General features: G+C 31.1%; 2 protein-coding genes across 6 annotated transcripts in view; both read left to right on the top strand.

The window, feature by feature from the left end:
- The first annotated feature begins 7471 nt into the window (after nucleotides 1–7471).
- LOC137932623 (microtubule-associated protein futsch) lies at nucleotides 7472–15871 on the top strand. 2 transcript variants are annotated; one of them, XM_068776238.1, is made up of 3 exons: nucleotides 7472–8925; nucleotides 9853–11710; nucleotides 13432–15871. In XM_068776238.1, exons 1-3 carry the CDS (start codon nucleotides 7637–7639, stop codon nucleotides 15574–15576), a joined length of 5292 nt encoding a protein of 1763 aa, XP_068632339.1. In that variant the 5' UTR covers nucleotides 7472–7636; the 3' UTR covers nucleotides 15577–15871. The 2 variants fall into 2 exon arrangements, with proteins under 2 accessions (XP_068632339.1, XP_068632349.1); XM_068776248.1 differs by lacking the exon at nucleotides 7472–8925 and adding an exon at nucleotides 9122–9492 and having other exon boundaries at nucleotides 13432–15869.
- Nucleotides 15872–18930: 3059 nt separating this feature from the next.
- The window catches only part of LOC137918694 (uncharacterized), a 112473-nt gene continuing 108618 nt past the window's right edge, over nucleotides 18931–22785 (top strand). For all 4 annotated transcript variants that reach the window (XM_068761581.1, XM_068761574.1, XM_068761589.1 and 1 more), the window contains exon 1: nucleotides 18931–19050. In XM_068761581.1, the coding sequence (XP_068617682.1) occupies nucleotides 18931–19050 (120 nt within the window). The remainder of the gene's footprint in view (nucleotides 19051–22785) is intronic.

The following is a 22785-nucleotide window of genomic DNA, read 5'->3' as shown; positions in this document are numbered from 1 at the left end:
CGGAAACGAGGAAGTTCGTGGACGACCGAAAAAACCAACTTAGTTTAGAGAATTGGCAACTGAATGCGGCAGACCACATAGCGTGCAGAACAAAAAGTCGCTGCAGCCCAAAGGTTTTAAAGTGCAGATCTCGGCCCGAAAACGCACTTTAGAACGTCCACCAACATGGAGCACATATATAAGACCTTGATAAAATCGTCAGAAAACCCTGGATGCAATTCGTATTCAACCGATCCTAATGGAAATCTATGATGAAGGTCTATGCTCAAAACTGGACGTCCTAGGACTGAAATAATAATAGTATGTAATATACTATACTATATTTCTCCTATCTATACATTTATAATATCGCTATCATAATTGAATTACGAATGGTTCTCGAGTAAATAATATAAAATTGTTCACTTTTAACATCTGTCTTAATGGTATAATATGTTTCACATTTTTATAGTTTATAATGACTTAAATTTGTCTTTTTGTTTATCAAACTTACACAAATTATATAAAATTCCTGACGTTATGGACTGATTGGGTAAATATAAATGTACTTTGATGTAGAACCAAATATATGATACGATTATACACACTAACCTGAAATCATAATTGGCGTCTATTAAAGGCTGTATCAAATATTTATATACACACACATATGTACACACACAAGCACACACAAATACACACACAAACACACACACACACACACACATACACACACAGAGAGACTATTGTACATTTTCCATTAATAATATTTTAGTTATTTGTTTAGTAACACGTATGTCTATACATAATGTAATATTTTTCACTTTCATTTCTTGTTATATTTTAGCGTGCGTGTAGGGTGTGAAAGTATTTATTTCCAATATTAATTAGCATATAATTCGTGCAATAAAATGTAATGTAATCAAATTCTTACTCCTGTATAGGTACCACGCACCACAACAACCAACGGTATCGTGGTACCTGCAAAATTAGTGAGTGTTTGAAATTGTTCATAGTTGTGAGTTAGCTTTTATAAAAAAAATGGTGAAAAGAGTAAAAAAAACACATCATTAGTTTTTACATAGTTAAAAGAAATGCTACGGTACCTAGACACATTTTTAAGTTATGACTGTTGTTTTAAGTTTTCATAAGTGTTCATGTCACAGTTGAAAAACTATGTGACTTTAGCAATAGTGAAAAGACGCTTATTCCTAGATATTTTATTTACATATAACCGTAAGCTAAGTGGCACTAAAATGTTTATTCAAATTAAAAAATCACGAAATACAAACCATGATATACAAATGCAAAAATGAAAGCAAAAATACCTATTTTAGATAATTCTTTAATTCTAACCATAACAAAAAAATAATTCATGCAGGTAAATAGTAATAATGAATAAATAAATAAATAACAGTATATTAAAATAACCTTGATTATTCATCTTGTATATATCCGCCATATAATTTAAATTTAATTTAGTGAACTTAATAAATTGTTAGTCATCTAGATTTTATAAAAAAATTAGAAAATTAAAAAAATATATATAAATTAGTAGGTAATAATCAATATGGAAAGTTCAGTATAGCAAAAAAAGTCTGGTGCAAGTAGACGATCTGACAAATATAAACCTCTCAAAATCACAACCTACAAGAGCATCTTTATTGCAACCCCATCAAAAAAGTTGTTTTAAAGGTATAACAACCGATAACCTGTTTGTTTCGCAAGCTCTTTCGTAGCATTTCCTTTAAAATCTTTAATATTAAAATTAAAGCTCCTTCTTTATTTTGTTAATCTAAACCCAAAAAAATTCTACAATAATTAATTATTCTATTTGTGTCATAATTAAATATGCTTTAATAATGTTGCAGACGATACAGTATGTTTTATTATATTACGTTTAATATTGTAATTTGTCAGGAAAAAAAATAAGTCCTCTTCCAATTTTAAATAGCGATAACTTAGATAACAGTTTAAATTATTATTAAAGACTGGAATTTAACGTATTATATTTAAAAAATGACTCGCAGTATTGTTCCAACGTTATGTGTTTGTGATAGTTGATGTTTTTTGAACTATTAAAATTATTTTATATTCTTTTGCATTATCTTTATTAGTTTATTTGAAAGAGTACTCTGAATATATGTTCATGTTTGTTTAATAAACTTTTGTTTGTTTTTTAACGTCATATATTTCGTTTTATTTTTTATTTATTTTCTCTTTTTAAAGGAAAACAATATTCTTTATTTTACAATTTTATAATTTCTAACAATCACAATATTTTGTAGTGTGATTTAGTTAGGAGTTTAGTGAATTAATGAGACCATCCAATATCTTGAGGAAGCAATTCCAATTTTGACTAGTTTAGCGCACTGGCAAAATTTCCTCCAACGATGTGTTTGGCTTCATGTTTTACATTGTTTTTTTTTAACTTTTATTTTATTTAACGGATAACTTCAAAGATGCTACCCCATTCACAACTTAAAGTAAACTGATTGGAATAATATCGTTAGTAACCTTATTTTGCTAGTAATTACTTGTTGATTTACTATTCAGAACCAACCATCTTAACAGGCTAAAACTTTGTAAAGTTATTACCAAAGATGATCCCGACACCCTTTTTTATATAAGTTGATTTCAAATATTTAATAACAAAAGGTAGTCGCTTTTATTTTCTCTGTGGTTTGTATTTATGGAAAACAAAAGTATTGTTTATGCTTTTTTTTTTATAATAACCGTTCTGGTGCCTTAAGTAAAATATGAAATTTTGCGCTAAGCAACGATTTTTTTTAACGATTTTGTCGATTAATTTTTTATTTACAATAGTTTATAATTGCTTTAACATATTCTCTGTACATATATGTTTTTAATTAAATATTTGTGTAGCTACTTATCAAGGTGGTGCTTTTAGTGTTCTTTAACATTACTAATTAGTGTCTTATGGTGTTCAAATTACGAACAATTTCTTGGTATACAGCTTTACGATAGGGTTAGCAGTTTCCCGTTTTTAAGGCTGATAGGTTATAAGAGTCGTCGTCATGGAGCCGGAATTAAAGTGGGCGTAGTACAGTGTATATATACAATTAAGAGATTTCAATCGTTTTTTACTTTTGTAAGTTGGTTAAGTATTTTTTATATATTTAAATGTAGTAGTATCGAAACCGCTCGTCGGTGCCTTAGGAAAGCGCGCCGAAGTAGGGGTCGAGGAAGAAAAAGCAATTGAGCTGGCTTCTGTCAACTAGCCGCCAAGAGCCCTGGCGACCAGCTGACGGATTGGAATGGGTATTACTCCCCCCTCCTCGTCGCGCTAATGCACATCTAAGGTGCAGCTCAAGAATTTAGTATATTGTAGAATTTAGTATATAGTTAAGTATATTACAGTTTTATTATATTATTGTAGAACTCTTTTTGTAGTGCTATTGCTAATCCAGTTCACCAAATGTGTTCTCTGCTAAAGATATCCAAATGACACTTTTTTTTACTAAACAGAAATTAATAAACTCATTTCGAAACCTTTATTAACTTTGGTTCTTAAATTGTAATTTAATTTCACTACACAATTTTGTAAATTTTTCTAAAAAAAAATTCCGGTTTATTTTTAAAATTTGAATTATGATTAATTCTCAAACAAAATTTCGGTTTATTTAAAAAATTTGAAACTAATTTACGTTACATGCAAGTCTCGCTAATTTTCCCGTGCTACTCGTAAAATGTAGGATATGCTCTGAGATGATAAGTCCGGATATAAGGAAGTAAGGAAATGACGCTACATTTTATGTGTTGCACGAATGGAATGGCAAATGTTGCATTGCTCAAAGTTACAGAACCGCACACAAACATTTGTAAATAGTGTACATAATTAGGTTAAAAGCACGAATCAAATAATGAAAACGACTAGGTGAAGAAGGTGAAATCCGGACTTTAGTGCTGGTTTTATACATAGGCAGTAAGACAAATACGTGATAAATTAGACAAACAACGAAAACTGCCGCTGAAATGCGCACAAATTTAGTTAAGGAAAAAGTGAATTATACAATAAGTGTGAATGGAAATTTGCAAGGGTTTTGACATAATTTAACATTAATTTTTGTTCATAAATTACATTTCGGTATTTTTTTAATTATTTTTTGGTTAGTTTTGTTAAATATTATTATGTATCTATGTCATATATCCGTGTGTATGTATGTATCTATTTACGTGATCTCCTTTAATAGACCTAATGTGACGTGTACAGCAAATAGAATTTCAAAAATATGTTTTGAAGTGACAATCACAATTTACCATCTAAAGCGATGTATTATATTACGAGACATACTAAATCATTTATGTATCAATATGCCCTTCACAATTGCAGCTCCGTTGGTAACATTTTTTATGTAAATTCACTTTTAAATGTAACATTTCAAATTTTCTGATTATTAATGTTTTAAAAATATTTACTTAGTGTTATATTAATATTTATTGTAGTTATATGTGAAATTTACTATCTCACAAGCTAAGAAAGCGTAATACTTTCCGCTAATTACTAAATATTTCGCCCTATAAGTGACAATCACTAGCAAATTATATAACAATGCTTATACATTTTCGTAGTGTAATTGTACTAATTGGAAACGCTTCAGTCATTAGATTAAATTCATTTACGACATAATTCTACGATATACGTGTAATAAGTGTTGCAAAATAAAGATAAAATTCCAAAAAAATCTTGCGGTATTTTCTAAGTGTTAATAGGTGTTTCATAAATTTTATTATTAAAATCTTCAGTATTTAATTGTTATTACACATAAATATTTGTCTTAGCTTGCTGTAATCAAAAAAAAATAATAAAAAAACAAAAAAAGCATTTATTTCATATTTACATTATAAGTAGTTTCGATGTAATATATGTATGTGTAAAAAATGTTATGTGGACAGGGGAGAAACACCATCACATTACCCACAGGCTTCATAAAAAGCCCATGTAGACTTTGTCATCGCCTACGGATCATTCGCATGTCCATCCTCGCTGTTTCACTTGATGCATTGCCACCCATTTATTTATTAAAAAGGAAAAAACTTTCAATCAAAAGAACCTCCTTAATAAATGGTAATGCACTATTTGATCGCAACATCCATCTTTACGCACAAAGTTTTTATTAATGTTACTATATTCGTTTAATAATCCTCTCTTCTTCACTATCTAATCATAATATTTCCCTTCCGTTTCATCTGTTTTGATTAATGTTTAGCATCCTTACAAAATTTCTGTGTTTATTTAAATAGGTTGGTTAAAAAAAGTATGTTTTTGTATTGTACAAAATTAATCGTCTTTTATATATACTATTTTGTCGCTCTAATTATGTGTATTACGCCTTCTAGAACGGGACCTCATAAAGCAAACTCAATAATTGTTGATGAATTGAGATAATTTATAACCACGTTATGCTTTATTCATGTTGTCACAATAAATTTAAAGTTTATTTACATGTATATAAAATTAATAAATATATTTATATAAAAGCTTTACTATAACTAATTCATAAATAGAAAATATATTTTTATTAATATAATGATAATATCTGTTTCCCCAATGTAACATAAAACAACGCATTTATTTTTGTTACTGAATGTTAAATTCACTCTTTCACGTACGCAGTGACAAGGTGTGGGATTAGAATTTAAATTTAGAATTCCGTGGATTATTTCGCCAAAATTCTGAATAAGGTGCCATAATTCAACGTCAATACTTTATTAGTTAGTTGCTGAATCGATTACGTCACGATAAATATCTTCAGGCAAAAACGAAGTAATGGCTAATTCACATATAAACTTATTTACACTTATAGTTATTAAATTTATTTAATCTTAAACTTCAAAAATAGTTTAAAATGAGGTAATAATGTATTTTAAAAAAAGTTATTATTAACAAAATTAATAAGGTTTAATAATCATCGTTTACTGATAAATTAGTACGATAGTTAGAGAGTGTTTTTATTTAAAAAGCAATTTATTGTTTGTTAAATTATTTGTTTTAAATGATGTTGATAATTAATTTATTTTGTAGTAATAACAAATTATGTATGTAATCATCAATATTTACTTATGTTATTAATAATCATCAAAAAGAATATTATATGTTGTGTAATATATATGATTAATATTATAAATTACTATGTCAATAATTTTCTGCATTAAAGTCCATTCTCACGTCCACAAACCTGTGTTTTTTCATCATTTCAACATTATCTTAAATGACATAATAGTCGTTATAAAGTTCAAGCCTACTTAACGCACGTTCCGCAAACGGATCTACTTATCTAGAATAGTTGCTGAAACCCAAAATATCAAAATCCGAATAACATTCTGACGCTACTTTAGTTAATAATTTTGTAACATAATTTGATATATAGATCAAAACGTAACCCAATACCTAATATCGTTATATGGGACACAATACCAAAAAAAATAACAAGTATTAATAAAAATAATAAAAATTCTTCGCTTGCTCACTGCTTTACTTATCTCTCAGTAAGGCCCACAGCCACTTAATGATATAAGCATATGTGCTACGTGTTTGAAAAACACTTGAGAAGGTAAAAGAACTAAATTTATGAGGCGAAGTGATCTTAACTATTAACCTGATAATGAAAGATTTACTCCGTAGCATTTAAAAACTGTTTAATCCTAGAAATACTTTTTTTTGTTTATAATTTTACGTGACAATCGTGTCATTAGATGTGATCATAGAAGAGTTCCGTTGTCATACCCTAAACGAGTAAATAAGATGTTTTTCCTATCCCTTTAATTTTTTAAAACTATAATTTATGAATGTTAAAATAAGTATATAAGGCAGCCTAGAGGTTCACGACACTGACATAAGTAAAAAAACAAATAGCCGGTGTGAAGTATCATGGATTATTCACAAGTCTGTGTTGTACACAGACATCTGATGTAACAGTCACGTTTCAAATTCGTATTACACGGACTACGGTACCAGTCAGTAAGAATTCACATTTAAGTTTTTTTTTCTTTTTTTATTCCGTGTTATGTTAATTATTGTACAACATTGTTTTGTGTGCTTTAAAAATTTGTATGCACAGATAATTGAAATTAGTTTGCAGCTTATATTTCGCTTTTCACGTAAACCTTCCAATATTTTCAATGATGACGCGAAATGCTTGCCAAAAATACATTCATGCCCGATCTTATATTTAGCACCGTAGCTCCGATCACGACGAAGCGGGCAGTTGAACGGAGTATTTGGACCGGTCACAGATAGTTCACTAATCGATCCGCCTAGAGTTGAGTTAATTCTGTCTCTATAAACAATATTTAAAAAATATCGATGCATGTACTCTCAAAATGCATCTTAAGCACCTCAAGGTAATCTCGCGTTTCTAGTCCAAAATAATCAGTTGGCCAGTGATAATAATATACAAATTATTCACACCTATTTTCACACCGGCCCACGCAAACACTTCGTGTTTTCAGTAGATGAAACTAGTTTAGAGCCGATATGTTGTGTTCTTGGTTTGACAGCGACGGTTTTGCTGGGTTCGTGTGAAAACAGGAGAGATCAGAGTTTTTTTTATTGTTTTAATCGACTATGGAAGTCGACAAGTTGAACGTTGCTTTATGTGTACCTGCTTGTTAAAATATAATAACATCTCTACATATGGAATCTGAATTTTTAACAGATAAAGAAAGCAATTTACCCCCATTGCCGCTAAAAACATATCAATGGGAAGATTTACGGAGAGCACGTGAGGCTGGAAACTATCCGTGGACACATCTTCTGAAGCCGCCACTTGAAGGAGAAATAACAGCAGAAGACATCATAAGAGAAACAACACCCAGAAGAAGTATGTCTCGCGAGTTTTCAAAATCTAGAACACATTCACCAAGTGGTGAAGAACCTCTGAAAATTTTAAATCTTGATTCTTCGCCAGGAAGTAGTAGGAAACATGGGGAAGAAGGCGAAGACGAAGGAGTACACATACCACATTTTTCCAAAGAAATTTCACTAGATTCTGAAGATGGTCCTTCAACACAAATAACAGAAACAAGTTTATTAAAATCTTCTGAAGGACAGACGTGTCAACATTTATCAACTCCCGTTGAAATACCTAAATCTGTGTCTCCTAAAGGCATTTTAAAACGTCGTGCACAAGAACAGCAATACAACATCGGTGTTACAGAAACACGAGAAAAAACAAAATGTTGTCATCCCTTAGTTAATAAGATAAAACACTTAGCCGGTAAAACGCTAAATAAACTGGAGAAAAATGAAAATGATAAATCACCACTGTCTAAAAGAAAGAAAAATGACGAAGTCCAAGAAATTAGACAATTAAAGTCTTCACCGGGCGCCATACGAAGACAAAAATATAGCGCAATTAAATTAGGAGATTCTGATGAAATGAGTAAAACGATGAGTATCGATTTAGTACAAACCAAACGAGAACACGTATATGAAGACATTGAAGAATCTAAAAACAACAGTAGTAAATTCAATTTATCAGAGAATTGTATAAATGATAGTGAAAGCAAACAACCAGCTTTACATAAAGAAAGTGATAACATGTCAGCAAAAAATCAATCAATCACTTCACAAGATCCTAGTTTAGTTTTAGAAGATACACAAAATTCAGAACATAACGAGAAAATAATGGATAAATTACATAAAAATATTAACACAACAAAGAATATTCAAATTTCAAATGACGCTGATTCATCGAAAAAAAATATCAATGATTTTTTCGTAGACCAATCAGAAGATAATAGACTAGGCAACGATTCACCGAACATAACTATAACGGAAATCACAGAGGATAGCCCTGATAATAATACTGAGCAATCGAGAACTATACCAATAGAATCTTCACCAAGCCCTAGTCCTCGAGAATTTCGTCAAAATCAAGATGAAGATGAAATCAATGATAACGAATGGTCTAAACCAAGCAGGTAACCATTTTTACTTTTTAGTTTAATGTAGCGTATTTTTGTATTCCTTATGACATAACTTTGGCGTTTCAACACAAGCAAAGCGAACGCGCTAACTTCTCTCTGTCTGTTAAATATAGCTCTATTCGAATCGTTTTCCTGTACGCTCAGTAAGCTCTTTAAAATTGTCATCAGCGATCAGTGCTCGCGGCTGCTTTCACATTGGTGATTAGTTCATTTACAAACCCTATTTTACAAACACGTTTACATAATGACGTGTCAACTATTAAAAATATTAGGGCTATCGATATAGTTTGCGGATAATACGTTTGAAATATGACCTAAATAAGATTTCAAATAATTTCGTTAAGCTGTAGTTATGAGCAAACTTCGGCGATGGACATCCGAGGGCGGCACTCCTTTAGAAAAACCTGTTCGGCCTACAAGAGAAGGCAGCGTTCAATTATTTACACCAGAAGTACGATGTGCTTGTCAATTTTTTCAATGTGATTCGTTACTTCCCGAAAGAGTTAATCCAATTGGTACTAGACCGACATCTCGAGCTAGCAATATTACTTCAAATTTGAGGTAAGAGCAATATTCATATTTAAATTGTCATGCACACGCTTTGGAACTATTTACGATGTGCAAAATAAATTTGAACCGCTTTAACGTCCAGCCCGGCTGATTGCTCCGGCTAAAACGAGCACTGACGAGTGGCCTAATTGTGAGCGGAGTTACGTGATTGTAGCGTGCAGTTTTAAAATATATGACGAATCTATTTTGCGACCGTCGATTTTTAATTATATTTTTTTCCACAGCGAATGTTACTTACGATATGTAATTTTTTTGTGTGTGTAATTTTTTGACGCGAAAGTCCTATATTGTCTGCGCTAATGTATGATGTATTTCTTTTATTCTTATTTAATTAACATTATTTAATTTCAGTGATCACGAATATGAAGTAATAGAAAAACCACATCCAAGTATAGTTTATACTGCTCCAAGCGTCGAAGAAAGGCCAAAAAATTTAAATACCGATGATGAACTATCTAGTACAACTTCAGTAGAACGTAAATACTTTCAACACACGTCTGACGAAGAGGAACAAGTAGATGATAAAGATAATGAAGATAAAAACGAGGACATTCTTAGCGCAGAGGCTTTGCAAAAAAATATAGAAGACAGGTTTTTTGTAAATACTCCATCTACGGCTTCAAGAACCGAATGTGATGTAAGCACGAGCCAAGTAGATTCATCTACCTTAGAAAAATTGCCATTACAACGTAGCAAACGCTCAAAAAATACAGAAAATGGAGATAATAAAATACAACAACGTATTAAAGAAGGAACTGGAAAATTAAAATCGCAAGCTAGTAAATTAAAATCAAAACTACAGAGTATCAAAACAAAACCGTTTAGTATGCCCGATGCGCCTAAGTTTAATTTTCCAGAACGCCCAAAATTTAATCTACCTGGAAAAAATAAATTTACGCTCCCCAATCGAAGGAAGTTTAGTTTACCCGAAAAATCTAAATTCAAAAACATTAATTTACCTAGCCTTGATCGAAAAAAATTCACATTTCCTAGCCGGCCCAAGTTCAATGTCCCCGATCTGTCAAAAATTAAAATGCCTGATCGCGCAAAAATAAATTTTTCTAGTTTAAGAAGAAATAAAGAACCCAAAATTGATAGATCTGTTACAGAATCTAGTTCCGATAAAATGCAAAATATTGCAACGGTAGATTTTGAGGTCAAGACCTATCCAAGGTTTTTCAATAAAATGAAGAGAACAGAATTATCAAAAACATCTTCTTCCCCTACATTAAATAGAGAAGAAACACCTCCACCCACGTTTACCTTTACTAGAATGCAGAAAAATAATAAAGAGCTTCCAGCGTACATTCCTGATAGCCCAGAGCAACCGCGAGAATATGGGAATATTGATAATGAAATCAATTACGAAAATGGACTAGAAGGTAAAAGACAGTTTGAAACAACGTATGATTTTGACAAGTTAAGTCCTGAGTATGATGAAGATGCAGATTCTTCTAATTTAAAAGAATCACGCAGCACAACTTCCATTCCCGAAATGTCAAAACAAGAATACACCCATATTAACGAAATAAACAATGACGAATTTTTTGTTCGACCGAGAGGAATTTCACGCGAAAATATACAGGTTAGAGAATATTTGAGTGATGAAATACGACAAGCATTTAATATACCAAAGAATGTTCTTGCAGAGATGGGTAGCGATTCAGATATGAATAAAACTCACATCTATGCAGTTGAGACTGATGCTGACCCTGAACTTATGGTGGATGAAAACGAACCCGTTCGATATTCGAACGAAGACATAAACGATAGAGATGATGGGTATTATACGTTTCCACCAGTTAGGCCATCTAGAGCAAAGCGAAAGAAAAAGGAAACTGAATCGATCAAATATATTGACGATAGTATAAATGCAAGCATGCAGTTTAGCGAGGTGGACTTAGGGCTTTATGATGATCAAATACAAGAGCAGCCGGTACATTTTCATACATCCGATGAAAATGTAACAACTACATGTTATCACCCAGAAATTACACCATCTACGGATCTACGCTCAATACACGAGTATGCAAATGATGATATAATTGAATATCCCGATACCACACCAATACAATCGCAAACTTTACCAATGCCTCCAAAAAGAAAGAAAAAAAATGGTAAAAAAGATCTTAAGCATTCTTCTTTAAATGATTTCAAGAATGTAGTAGTTTCAGAAGAATGGAGTGAACGTCAAAAACAACCAGACGACGTGAGTATACTTGATACATTAATACGGCTCCTTGTTTCTGTATTTATTTATGGCTGTGAATTTTCTTTTTATTTTACTACTGTTATACTGTTTGTTAATGATTATCCTTGTCATTATCAAAACTAAAGTAATTAAAAATATATTTAATTGCAATAATGATGATTGTAACTTTTCAATATTATTAAATCAAGTCAATATTGCTAACATTTTCGCATTTTGAAAGCAAGATGCGTATTATAATTGGCAGACGTCTTGGCATTAGTCCAATCGGTATACTGTTGTGCGATACTTACATATTTTCAGAAGTGTGTCTGTTTGATCGTTGACCCAGATAACGCTTTATTTTCAACGAATGTTAGTAATTTAATGGGTATATTTAATTACAAGGTTAGACATGTCACAAAAGTCTTTTTACAGAATGTTATGTATATTTAGAAATGCTAACAGATCAAAAGTCCTCAAGTAAATACAAAACAAATAATTCTTTACCTAAATTTCTAAAAGCTCATTTTAATTGAATAGTCTATTTAAAAGTTAAGTCTTAAAATTTATCTTAGAAATTATCTAGAGATAATATATAATATAATAATTGCGCCACTGCTGCCCCTAAAACTGGCTGACTGGTCAATTAGTTGACACGGTGGCGATAAACAGTTTTTTTTCTATGCTTGTATTAACTACCGTAACTACGAAAATTGTTAAAAGATCAATGAAACCTTTTTTGTACGTGATCTCTTCGAACTCTCGTTATACAATACCATGCTTAATTAAACAAAGTTAGTTACATTGAGTGTCATATACAAAAACCCACCTATTTATTATGCATTCTTACCAATATGACTTAGCCCAAATAGTTCGAATAGATTCATGTACACTTTTAACTACCTCGTTATGAATTAAAGCAAGCTTTGATTGTATTAAAATTTATAAAAAAAATCATATATTGCAAAACCCTCTTTTGGCATAACAATTAACAAAATAATTACGTTATCTCTAAGTCAAAAATAATTTTTTATTTTAATGATTTTCGTGCGCATAAATAACTTCAAATTTTAACACACCAAAATTGTGGCACATTTTAAATCATTAAACTGTAGGCTATTGAGTACAAACTGTCTTCTTCATCATTTTAAGTTCATATCACATTCTTTTTACAAGTATTTACAGTAATAACAAGAGATATCTTTGTCATCAACAAACAACAAGCATTACGCATTATTACTACTCTCAACTTTAGAAGATGATTAACAATAAAAAAATTAACAACGTTACTGAGTCGCTCTTCATCGATTAAAAGACAGTTCAGAAACAATGTCCCATGTAACTGACGCAAAAATGAAATAAAACAGGGGTGTAACCGGCTCTCGATAACTTTGTTAGTAATTTTTTCACTACTATAGTATGATCTTAACAAAATGCCGAATGCTTTCTGGAATTTACGTTAGCTGAGTTTGTGTGCCTACCAACGTCAATAAGTTGTTATGGTTTAAAAAACGTAAACGGTTGTGTACGGTTCTTTGTTACTATACATGAAGTAGAGTATAACGTAATTATAATTATACTAATAAATAATTCCAGTGTTAACAAGTCCATTTTAATAACTGTTATAATGTACGACATTAGAATAATTTATATTGCAATATTGCAAAATTATTTCTATCAAAAGTATACCCTATTACAAATTTTAAAATAATCTATTAAAAAATAACTCTACATTTCAGATTATCGTATATCGAACAGAACACGAATACATCGTGCCTCAAACTGAAGTAACTACAACAGAGCCCAGCCCAATGGCACCACGACGAAAACGATCCAGAAGTTCAGGAGGAACATCTCTTTGCGATGATGACCGTACTTCGCACGGAGCTGAATCTTTAACGCTCGATACTCATTTACCACCGACTGAAGGTATACATATAGATAGAGAAATTCGACACGAAAGCCCGGGTTATGCAACAGTGGACAAAAGTCCCTATACACCAAATAAAGGTAACAGGCGATCTATGAGTAAAACTCCTCCGGTGCGACAACGTAAAAGTCATAGTTCTGAAAGAAAATATTACACTGTGGGATCGAGTAAAGAGCCAAAACCTGACCGTCCTCCAAGAAAAAAATCTTCTTCTAGCTTATTGACCTTAGATAGTTTTACTAAGAAGGCTATCAGTGTAGACTTGACTCAATATGTAGAAATCGGGGAACCGCAGTTTGAAGAAATCCATAAGGATTTGATATCGGGAGAAGTAGTTAAAAAAATGAAAGATAGACCTCTTCCTCCACCTCCAAGACCTCCAAGAGGACCAAAGCGAAAAAAAAAGTTCGATGAAGGATCACTAGAACAAATTTCAGCTGATCAAATAGTTTCTTCTGAATATTTACCTCGATATGCAAGCGAGTCAAGTAAAGGTGACGATATTTTAGAAATAGAAGTTTCCACTCAAACAGATCCACTTCCTGATGACGTTGACTTCGAACTGGGGTTGGATGAAAATCTTGACTTATCAATGTCTAGTTCCTTAAGAGATATTATCGACGAAGAATCTATAATGGGAAGGTACAAAAAAAAGGTATCAGAAAGTCCTCGTATTTCAAGAACTACTTCAAGATCTGAAAAATCGTTAAAACTGTCAGATCCTAAGATATCAGAATTATCAAAATCAAATATTGATAGATCTTCACCAACTGTAATTTTAATAGAGAAACGGGTGTCAAGTCCTACGAAAATTAAAGAACGTGAAGAGATGTTAACAGAAGCCTCATTGACTGTTCAGCATATTGATGTAGATGAATCTAAAATACCAGAAGTACCCCCACTACCAAAATCAAAAGAAGTGGCTATTAACGCTCGTGCATATAATGTGTCTTCCATGACAGAAGCCAAAATTCAGGAAAAAGAGTCAGAAGCTCCCAAGGAAATACAATTAGACAACTTAGTTACGCAACGACTACAAGTGAGAGATTTAGACGTAGGCAGGCTTAATGTTTCCGAACTTCAAGCAAGTAAGATACTCGTATCTGACATTGAGGGAATGACCTTACAAGTTAGTGAATTGGATTCAAAATCTGGCCATATATTTGTCAGCGGAATTGAGTTTTCTCAGTCAGTAATAGATGAAATAGTAAAAAAATTCTCTGAGATCTCTACTAGTACTGGTTCCGCCACAATCCCCAGCCAAGAAATTCTAGATGTTCCTAGGTCTATAAGTAGAGAAGAGCATACTCAAACAGATGAGATCGATACTAAAGATGAAAAAGGTAAAGATGAACCTGTTACAATAGTATCTGAAAGTCAATCTGAACCACCAGTGACTCCACCTAGACCAGTGAACGCTGATGATTTATCTTCACCACCGCAGAGACCACCTCCACCGGATTTAACCCCTTTTTTGCATTCTTATTTTCAAGATTTAGCATTGTCAATCCCAACCAGTTACGTTGGACCGGTCCGTGAAAGACCTACCAGCGATTTCAACGAAGCTCCACATCAAGTTCCCACACCGCCAATACGAAGAGCAAAAAGAAAACCCACGGCACCTTATACCAGTGATTCTAGTACTGATGAAGGTAGACTCCGTCCCTCTTCCAGAAAGATGCCCGCCCCTGTTAAACCACATGAGCCAACTGTTACTGAATCTGGTGCACAATTTCTCCGAGCATGTCATAATTCTATTACAAGAACAATAAGAAATATTTTCAATTCTTTCATGTCATATATTAATGGTCACGAAGATAAAAAAGACGTGCAGATGGCGCTAGTCATATTTTTGGTATTGATAGCGGGATTAATTATGTTTGGCCTCAGCGATAGTCGAACTGTACATCATCATCATTGGGAGTTTTTGAATCCACCTGACACAAATCAATGAGCTAATTAATGTAATTTATTGACGTTAGTTTTAAGTATCGAGTTCAGTCCACAATACATAGTTTTATTAATAAAATAACTAGCCTTTTATATTAAATAACAATATACCCAAATTAAAAAGATTAACATTTATATAAACAACATATTTTAATCAGGCATTAAATACATTTAAATGTCTTTAGGACCATTTAAAGCAGCAAAACAAAATATGTTAACGTTTAACATTAGATTAAATATGAAACATTTTTATGACAGTTTATTTTATAATCACTCGTGTAGTTATTAAAACGATTGTTAATTGTTAATTTATTTAAAACAATTTACTTTGAATTTTTAAAGGCTCTGTTTAATGTGGAGAATTTGTTATTCAATGTTTAATTGCTACAGATAAGGTTTTTGTTAAAATTGTCATAGTCTAACACTTAAGTTATTACTTCCTTATTTGTGTTCTTCAACAGACTTCAGAAGAGAATGCAAAAAGTATGAAAAAATTCTTAAAATATTTTATTTAAATTTAACTAAATAATAATTGTTTTAATTGTGTATCTTTGAATATATGTAGTGTGGGCTGACGTTATGCATTTGATGATTTTCCTCTCACAGTTGTTGACTTAGTTATGAAACGAAATAAATATTTGTTATCTGAATATTGTTATTTACTTCAAACGTTATAAAATTCTTAAACTTTTTATACAAAACTATGTTATCAAATAAAAGAGTGATGATTTATAATCTTCGATATGACAGCATCGTAGACGACAATTTTAAAAAAATGTCGCTTAATATATGCCATAGACTCCGCTATAAAAATGACACTTAGTTACCATTTGTACATCAGACCCACAAACAATCTGCAACTGCTTTATAATGTATAATAACGTACGTCTCGACGAAGATGTTCATAGAATTTGTAATATATTTCTTAATAAATATTTGTGGCATAATCGTCAAATGACACTAAGTAATTTTAAAGTTTACGAGCCAGAATTATTAAAAGCAACGAATATTAATCATAATAAATATTTACTGTTTGTCACCTTGTCACTAGAGGTCGTCTCATAACCTGTATTATTTTAAAACGCTCTCAAATTGTAACACGATAGCAGTTGCTCTACACCAGAATCTATTAGTAATTGCTGAGCTTTACGGGGGCACTTTACCAAAAGGTGTACAATATGTTTCTCTAGTAAGTGACCCTCGATTTTATTTTAAAAGCTGGGACAGAATTCAGAAGTGGTCATAAATAGAATGAATGCAGTAAGTCAAAAGTACTTGGGAAACATTATTTCATTGCATTATATACATGTTGAGAAACATATGCGTAACATTTTGTTAAGATAAACTTACACACGTCGTCTACAAAATTCAAGATCTTTTCAGCCTTCAGGTATCTAGCCATGACCACACATTTATAAAAAAAATGTGGTGGTTAAATCTAAAATATGATATTTTCGATCTTTGTGTGTAAAGACTGAAACTGGCATGTGTTCATTAAACTAAAATTTATGAAATTTATAAATAGAGGTAAAACAGTCTGGAAACCTGCCAGTTTAAAGATATTGACCTACCAAAAACAACCGAAGTATTTGTTTTTATGTCAACTCGTTAATAAAATATTAACAACTCGCTTCGTTATCGCACAAGATTTTAAGCACAAATTTTATTTGTATGTTAAAAAAATTTTAAAGTATTATATGTACAATTTACCACGAAGTGATCTCTCAGCATGCTACCTCAATCTGAAGAATTACAATAATTTAGTTTTACTCGTTAAAAAAGATTTGGCAAACTTTTTACTTTGTTGATTTTATTGTAAAATTATGCATGACCATTGAAGCAAGATAAATATATTTATCCTGAATGTTTTATTTACTTTTACTACAACTCTTTTTAATACAATACCATACCATACCATAACAAATCAGTTTTGCAAGGATAAGAGAAAATTAAAGCATTTTTAAAACACTTTACAAATATTTTAAATAATTATGTTCCCATTCAAGTTTTTCTTTGAATATTACTAATAAAGTGTAATAAAAAAAGGAATAAAAGTACATGAAAGAAAAACATTTTAATGATTTTTTGTTCGGACAAGTTTATGTTTTGGAGTCATTCTGCGGCAATATTTTACTAAATCCATCTCATTGCTGCATGAGTAGTATCTGCTAGCAAGTCTTAAATTATGTAATTCAAAATCCGAAATTTTACTACTACTCCGATCGTTTAAGTACTCCATTTTTTATTTAAAAATAATTTCTTTCCATTTTTCAAATTAAAAGTAATTATTTTGATATGTAATTATAAATATTCGTTATGTAAAGTTCCCTTATAATATTAAACTATAAGAATTATGTAAAATTAATGCACTAATAAACCTATTGTAAACCTATTGTAATGATATTTATCTATTTTAACTCCTGTCAAAACTACAACGGCAAAATATTATTTTACACGCCATGTTACGATTCAACACAATAGAAAACAACGCCATCTGCATATATACTCAGCACTAACTTAATTTAAAACAGATTGATATAGATTTCTATGTAACGTAAAAAACGAACAGTTTATTAACAATTATAAATGTATTTAAATAAATATTTTTTTAAAACATACAATAGTAATGTTTCAGTGCTTCTTGGCAGTACTGGTAACAATTTTTATTATTTTAGTGGTCTGGCAATCCTTCCTAGCACTGGTCTCATAGGATAACTACATAACTGTAATTTCAATGATCATTAATGTTTAAACAATTTCTTTTGTACTTAATTATTTTTTATTAATTTTGTGTAACACTGTAATTTTGTGTGAACATTATTCAGTATTATTTTCAAAACCAGAGGATTTTTAAAAAAATATTTATGTTAAGAAAACGACATTATTTGGTTAGTATAAATATTAAAATACCATAAAAAACATTAAAACAAAAAGAAAACTGTATACCATTTTAACAAAAAAAATTAAATTTTGAACTTAGCCCATTTTGTTTGGGATCTGTATAAATGTAGATAGATAACGCATTGTATAGCGTGTGCTTAAACGTCTAGGCAGCTGTATCGTGCAGCACAGTCGCTAGTAGTCGCGGACTCATGTGGTTGTTTATGCGCCCAGTTTGATCGCCGCGTGTTGTGATAACTCTACTTTCGCACAAATAAACTAAACTATCGCTATTAAATTATTATGACATACATCAATATTAATTGAATCCATTACACAATTCAAACTATTTGTTTGAGACAAAATGAAAATAGTTTCAAACATTCTGTGAATTTTGAAATAAATCTCGTTGTGTCGGTGTGAACTGTTTTTAAGTTGGACATTAGCATTTTATTTTTACTTATTGTAAAATAGAATTATGCAACAATGTGGGTTTTGTTCAATGGTATCTGGTTTGATTCGTCGTGCTTTATGTGTTGGAAGCAGACGAGGTAGTACTGAATCTTACTACCGCGAGCTGGGTGACCAAGACACACTGGTAAACATTCTCTACATCGTTTTATCTGTCACTATAAGATTTTACCACTATGCATGCGCTTTTCATTCATTTAATTGTTTTCTTTTTAAGTTTTGTTGTAAGCGAATATAATGTTTTACGAGCTATTAGTTGGTTTATTTACGCTGTTTACAAATTACTACTCACAGCGTCGTGCTAATCGGCGTAACATGAATGGTTTTCTAATTTTATTCAATTAAAGTGCTTTTATCATGTAGTACGTTTAATATATTATACTTCTGTTTAATGTGTTATGCCAGTTATTCTACGGGTATTTCTTAAATTATCCATGGAATAACTGTTTTGATGTTTTCGTTGTAGTTTGTTTTACAATGACCAAGTGAAAGTTTGATTTCACTTTAGTTAGTCATTGCTAATTTTTTATCTAGGGAAATGTGTTACTTGGTTTGGTTTTTTTTAAACTGCATATATCTATTCATGCAAACAGTTAATTCTATGGTCCTAATTAAATATAATTTCTTTCTTACATAATTTGTGATAATTTAATATCACTGAATACTATTATTTTAGAATTTTTTACTAAGATAAATTAAATTTTATTTGTGTGTAAATGTTCATAATATCTGGAACATTTTATTTTAGGAGAAAGATGAGATTATTTAAAATAATCTCTATACATGTAGTATCACTTTAAATGAAAATTTAATATTCTAATTATAATATATTATAACATTTTGGATGAACAAATAAGCAAAAAGTCAGTATCAGCCATACTGACTTTTTTACTCTTTCTTGTCAGAATGTACTCACTAAATTTTAAACATAATAAAATTTGGCTGTTTTTTTCAACAAAGAGGTAGTTATAAATTTACTTTTTTTTATTTGGTTACCAATAAAAAATGTAAATTTAAAGTGTAGTATATACAAGTTTTACACCGCAGTCATATCTTCTAATGGTAGCCTATGAAATCTCTTAACCGTAGAAAAAGTTAATCTTTGCTAATGCTCTTAATTATTAAAATTCAATAGGTATAGAATTTTCAATGTTTTTTGTTTAAAATCAATATGAATATAACTATGAAACAAATATTTAAAATACCTTCATGCTACATATCTAAATTTTAATTTTTCATTGTGTACAAATCTCTTTTCTCTTACAGATTACGGTTTTTAAAGGTTTTTAATACAATAATATTCTTATTATTTTATAGAATCACCATTTTTAAAAATTTTAATTAAAAGATATACTTTTTTGATTTACTTCTCTACATTACAATTGCCTATACACATATTACAAATTAAAACATAACTTTTAAATCTTTATACAACTATATGAAAGTTGTATATGAAAATACTTTTGTAATACACTTTCCAATTTTATATAAGTACCCTTGACATATATAAAAATTGACAGTTACACTAGAGTACTTAAAAATAAATGAGTTATATAGTAAATATCTTTAAAGATTGAAAACATTTTAATAGAAACGGAAAAATAAAGTTAAACTAGAAAAGTTAGATGTAAAAATATCGAATTTTTAAGCATCAAAAACTGCTCCTTCAAGGAACCGCCGAAAATTAAATAGAAAGCAGCAAATGATAAATGAGAAACTTCAATCGTGATAAAAAGTATAGGGTATGTCCGAAAACTTCGATTTATTACGGAAATTGAAAAGTAATATCTTATTTTCATTTAGAGTACGTTAAACGAATTTCTCGTTTAATAATTCTGCTGTTACGCCTATCGTAATATATATTTTTGGTGAACCATTTAAACTTTTTCGAGGAAATGTTCCTCTTTGTAGATGTCCTTAACTTTTAATATTTTATCTAAAAGCGTTTTTGGTTTTAATCATCCAATGCCAGCTCCGCCTAGGTTTATTAACGAATCGTTTATATGGAAACCTTTTCAGTTAAATTTGAGGTATTTCCACTTTTCTGAAAAAGAAAACTTTACTGCACTATCATAGCATCATATTTGAAAACCACTTTATTTGTTAAATAGATATATTTTGCGCCGTATTTTAAAAAAACTGGAACGTACTTTCCGGACAATTCATTTGAATGTTTGTAACTACATTAATAAATTAAATGGATGGCAATACCCGTAAAGGATATGAATACTAATTGAATTTCAGTTCCGTTGATTTTAATCTAACATCCCTGTATATCAAAGAGCAATGAAAAAAAAACCATTTTAATCTCTATTAAAAAAATATTATGAGATGTAATGTTTTCTCAATTAATTCAGTTTGATCGTTCGTAATGAAAGACTATGCTTAATATTTCCGGATTGTGCGAACATCGTATAATTTTTAAACTTATTACCAGCGCGACGACTTTGCGTCTAATCACAATTAACACTCTAAAAAATTACATTTTTAGATGGAAATAGAAACTTTTGGTACCAGATATCTCGAGGATTTTACATTGGTCACGTGTTTTCACAAGCCAAGATATAGACCTACCTCAACTTACATTGCGTATCTAACACTGTACCTCTGTGTGTTTACTATCGAATTAATGAATGATTCATAGCTGTCAGTCACGAAGTTTTTAAGTATAAAAATGTTATCTGCGTTATAGCTGTTGTTCTAATGGCGCGATATTAGACAGCTTTTTCAACAGTGAATAGCAGTACTAATTGACTATCCGACTATCATGTTGTCACCGATGCTATCAGATATACACAGATTAATCGCGACAGAAAGCATTCCTAATACTGGTTTATTTCTACACGAGCGATAGTTTAATGATTGAAATTAAAATTCTAAAGAGAATGTTGCAAATATAAGGGACTTGGCGTCACGATAAAATCACTAGTCTACGTAGGCTTAAAATCAAATGACGCTTCTTGGCAAACGTTAAACTATTCCTGGCTATTTAAGATCAAAATGATTGCGATTGCGATTGGAACAGCTTTCCGAAATGTCTACTCAGCACCGTTTTAAATAATAATTTACCGATTCCTTTACTTAGATGGTTGGGCGTATGCACTTCATGAAGGAAAGAAAAGCCGTCTTCGAGAGTATCCCATCTTGGGTAAATGCTTTGACTTATGAATCGCCCTTAGAGATTTGTATAAATAAGCTAACCATGTCGTCCTAACCGCTCAGAATCGTTATTCAATACTTAGATACGTAACCACCAGAGCAGAAGTACACAGTGATTTTTGATGTACCTAGAAACACTTCGGGTTTGTCGGAATCTTACTGTAACCATACGAAACTCGAGACGGAGCATAATAATACTCAAGATATCTGTTCGCAAAGCGAGGTGAATTATATTACTTCTTACCGCATCCGTACGGAACACGGGTTTTAGGTAAAATATCGTTTAACACGTCCAAATACTACTCGTGGGAAAGCATAATATTACTCCCCGCTTCTAGAATACTATATACTCTAATACTACTAGACGCTTCCATACGTAACACAAGGTAGAGCATAATACCACTCACAGCATAAATACGCAGCGCAATACAGACCATAATACTACTAACCACTTCCATATGTAACACGAGGTAGAGCATAATACCACTCACAGCATACATACGCAGCGCAATACAGACCATAATACTACCACCCGCTTCCATACGTAACACGAGGTAGAGCATAATACCACTCACAGCACACATACGCAGCACAATGCAGACCATAATACTACTAACCGCTTACATACGTAATACGAGGTAGAGCATAATACCACCCACAGCACACATACGCAGCACAATGCAGACCATAATACTACTAACCA

The sequence above is a fragment of the Battus philenor genome, unplaced genomic scaffold (genome assembly GCF_028537555.1).
Source record: "Battus philenor isolate CCGP_79_NKW_IND1 unplaced genomic scaffold, ilBatPhil1.0.hap1 SCAF_1, whole genome shotgun sequence".
Taxonomy (NCBI): domain Eukaryota; kingdom Metazoa; phylum Arthropoda; class Insecta; order Lepidoptera; family Papilionidae; genus Battus; species Battus philenor.
The sequence above is the reverse complement of the archived record's forward strand: the minus strand, read 5'-3'. Positions and strand labels throughout refer to the sequence as shown.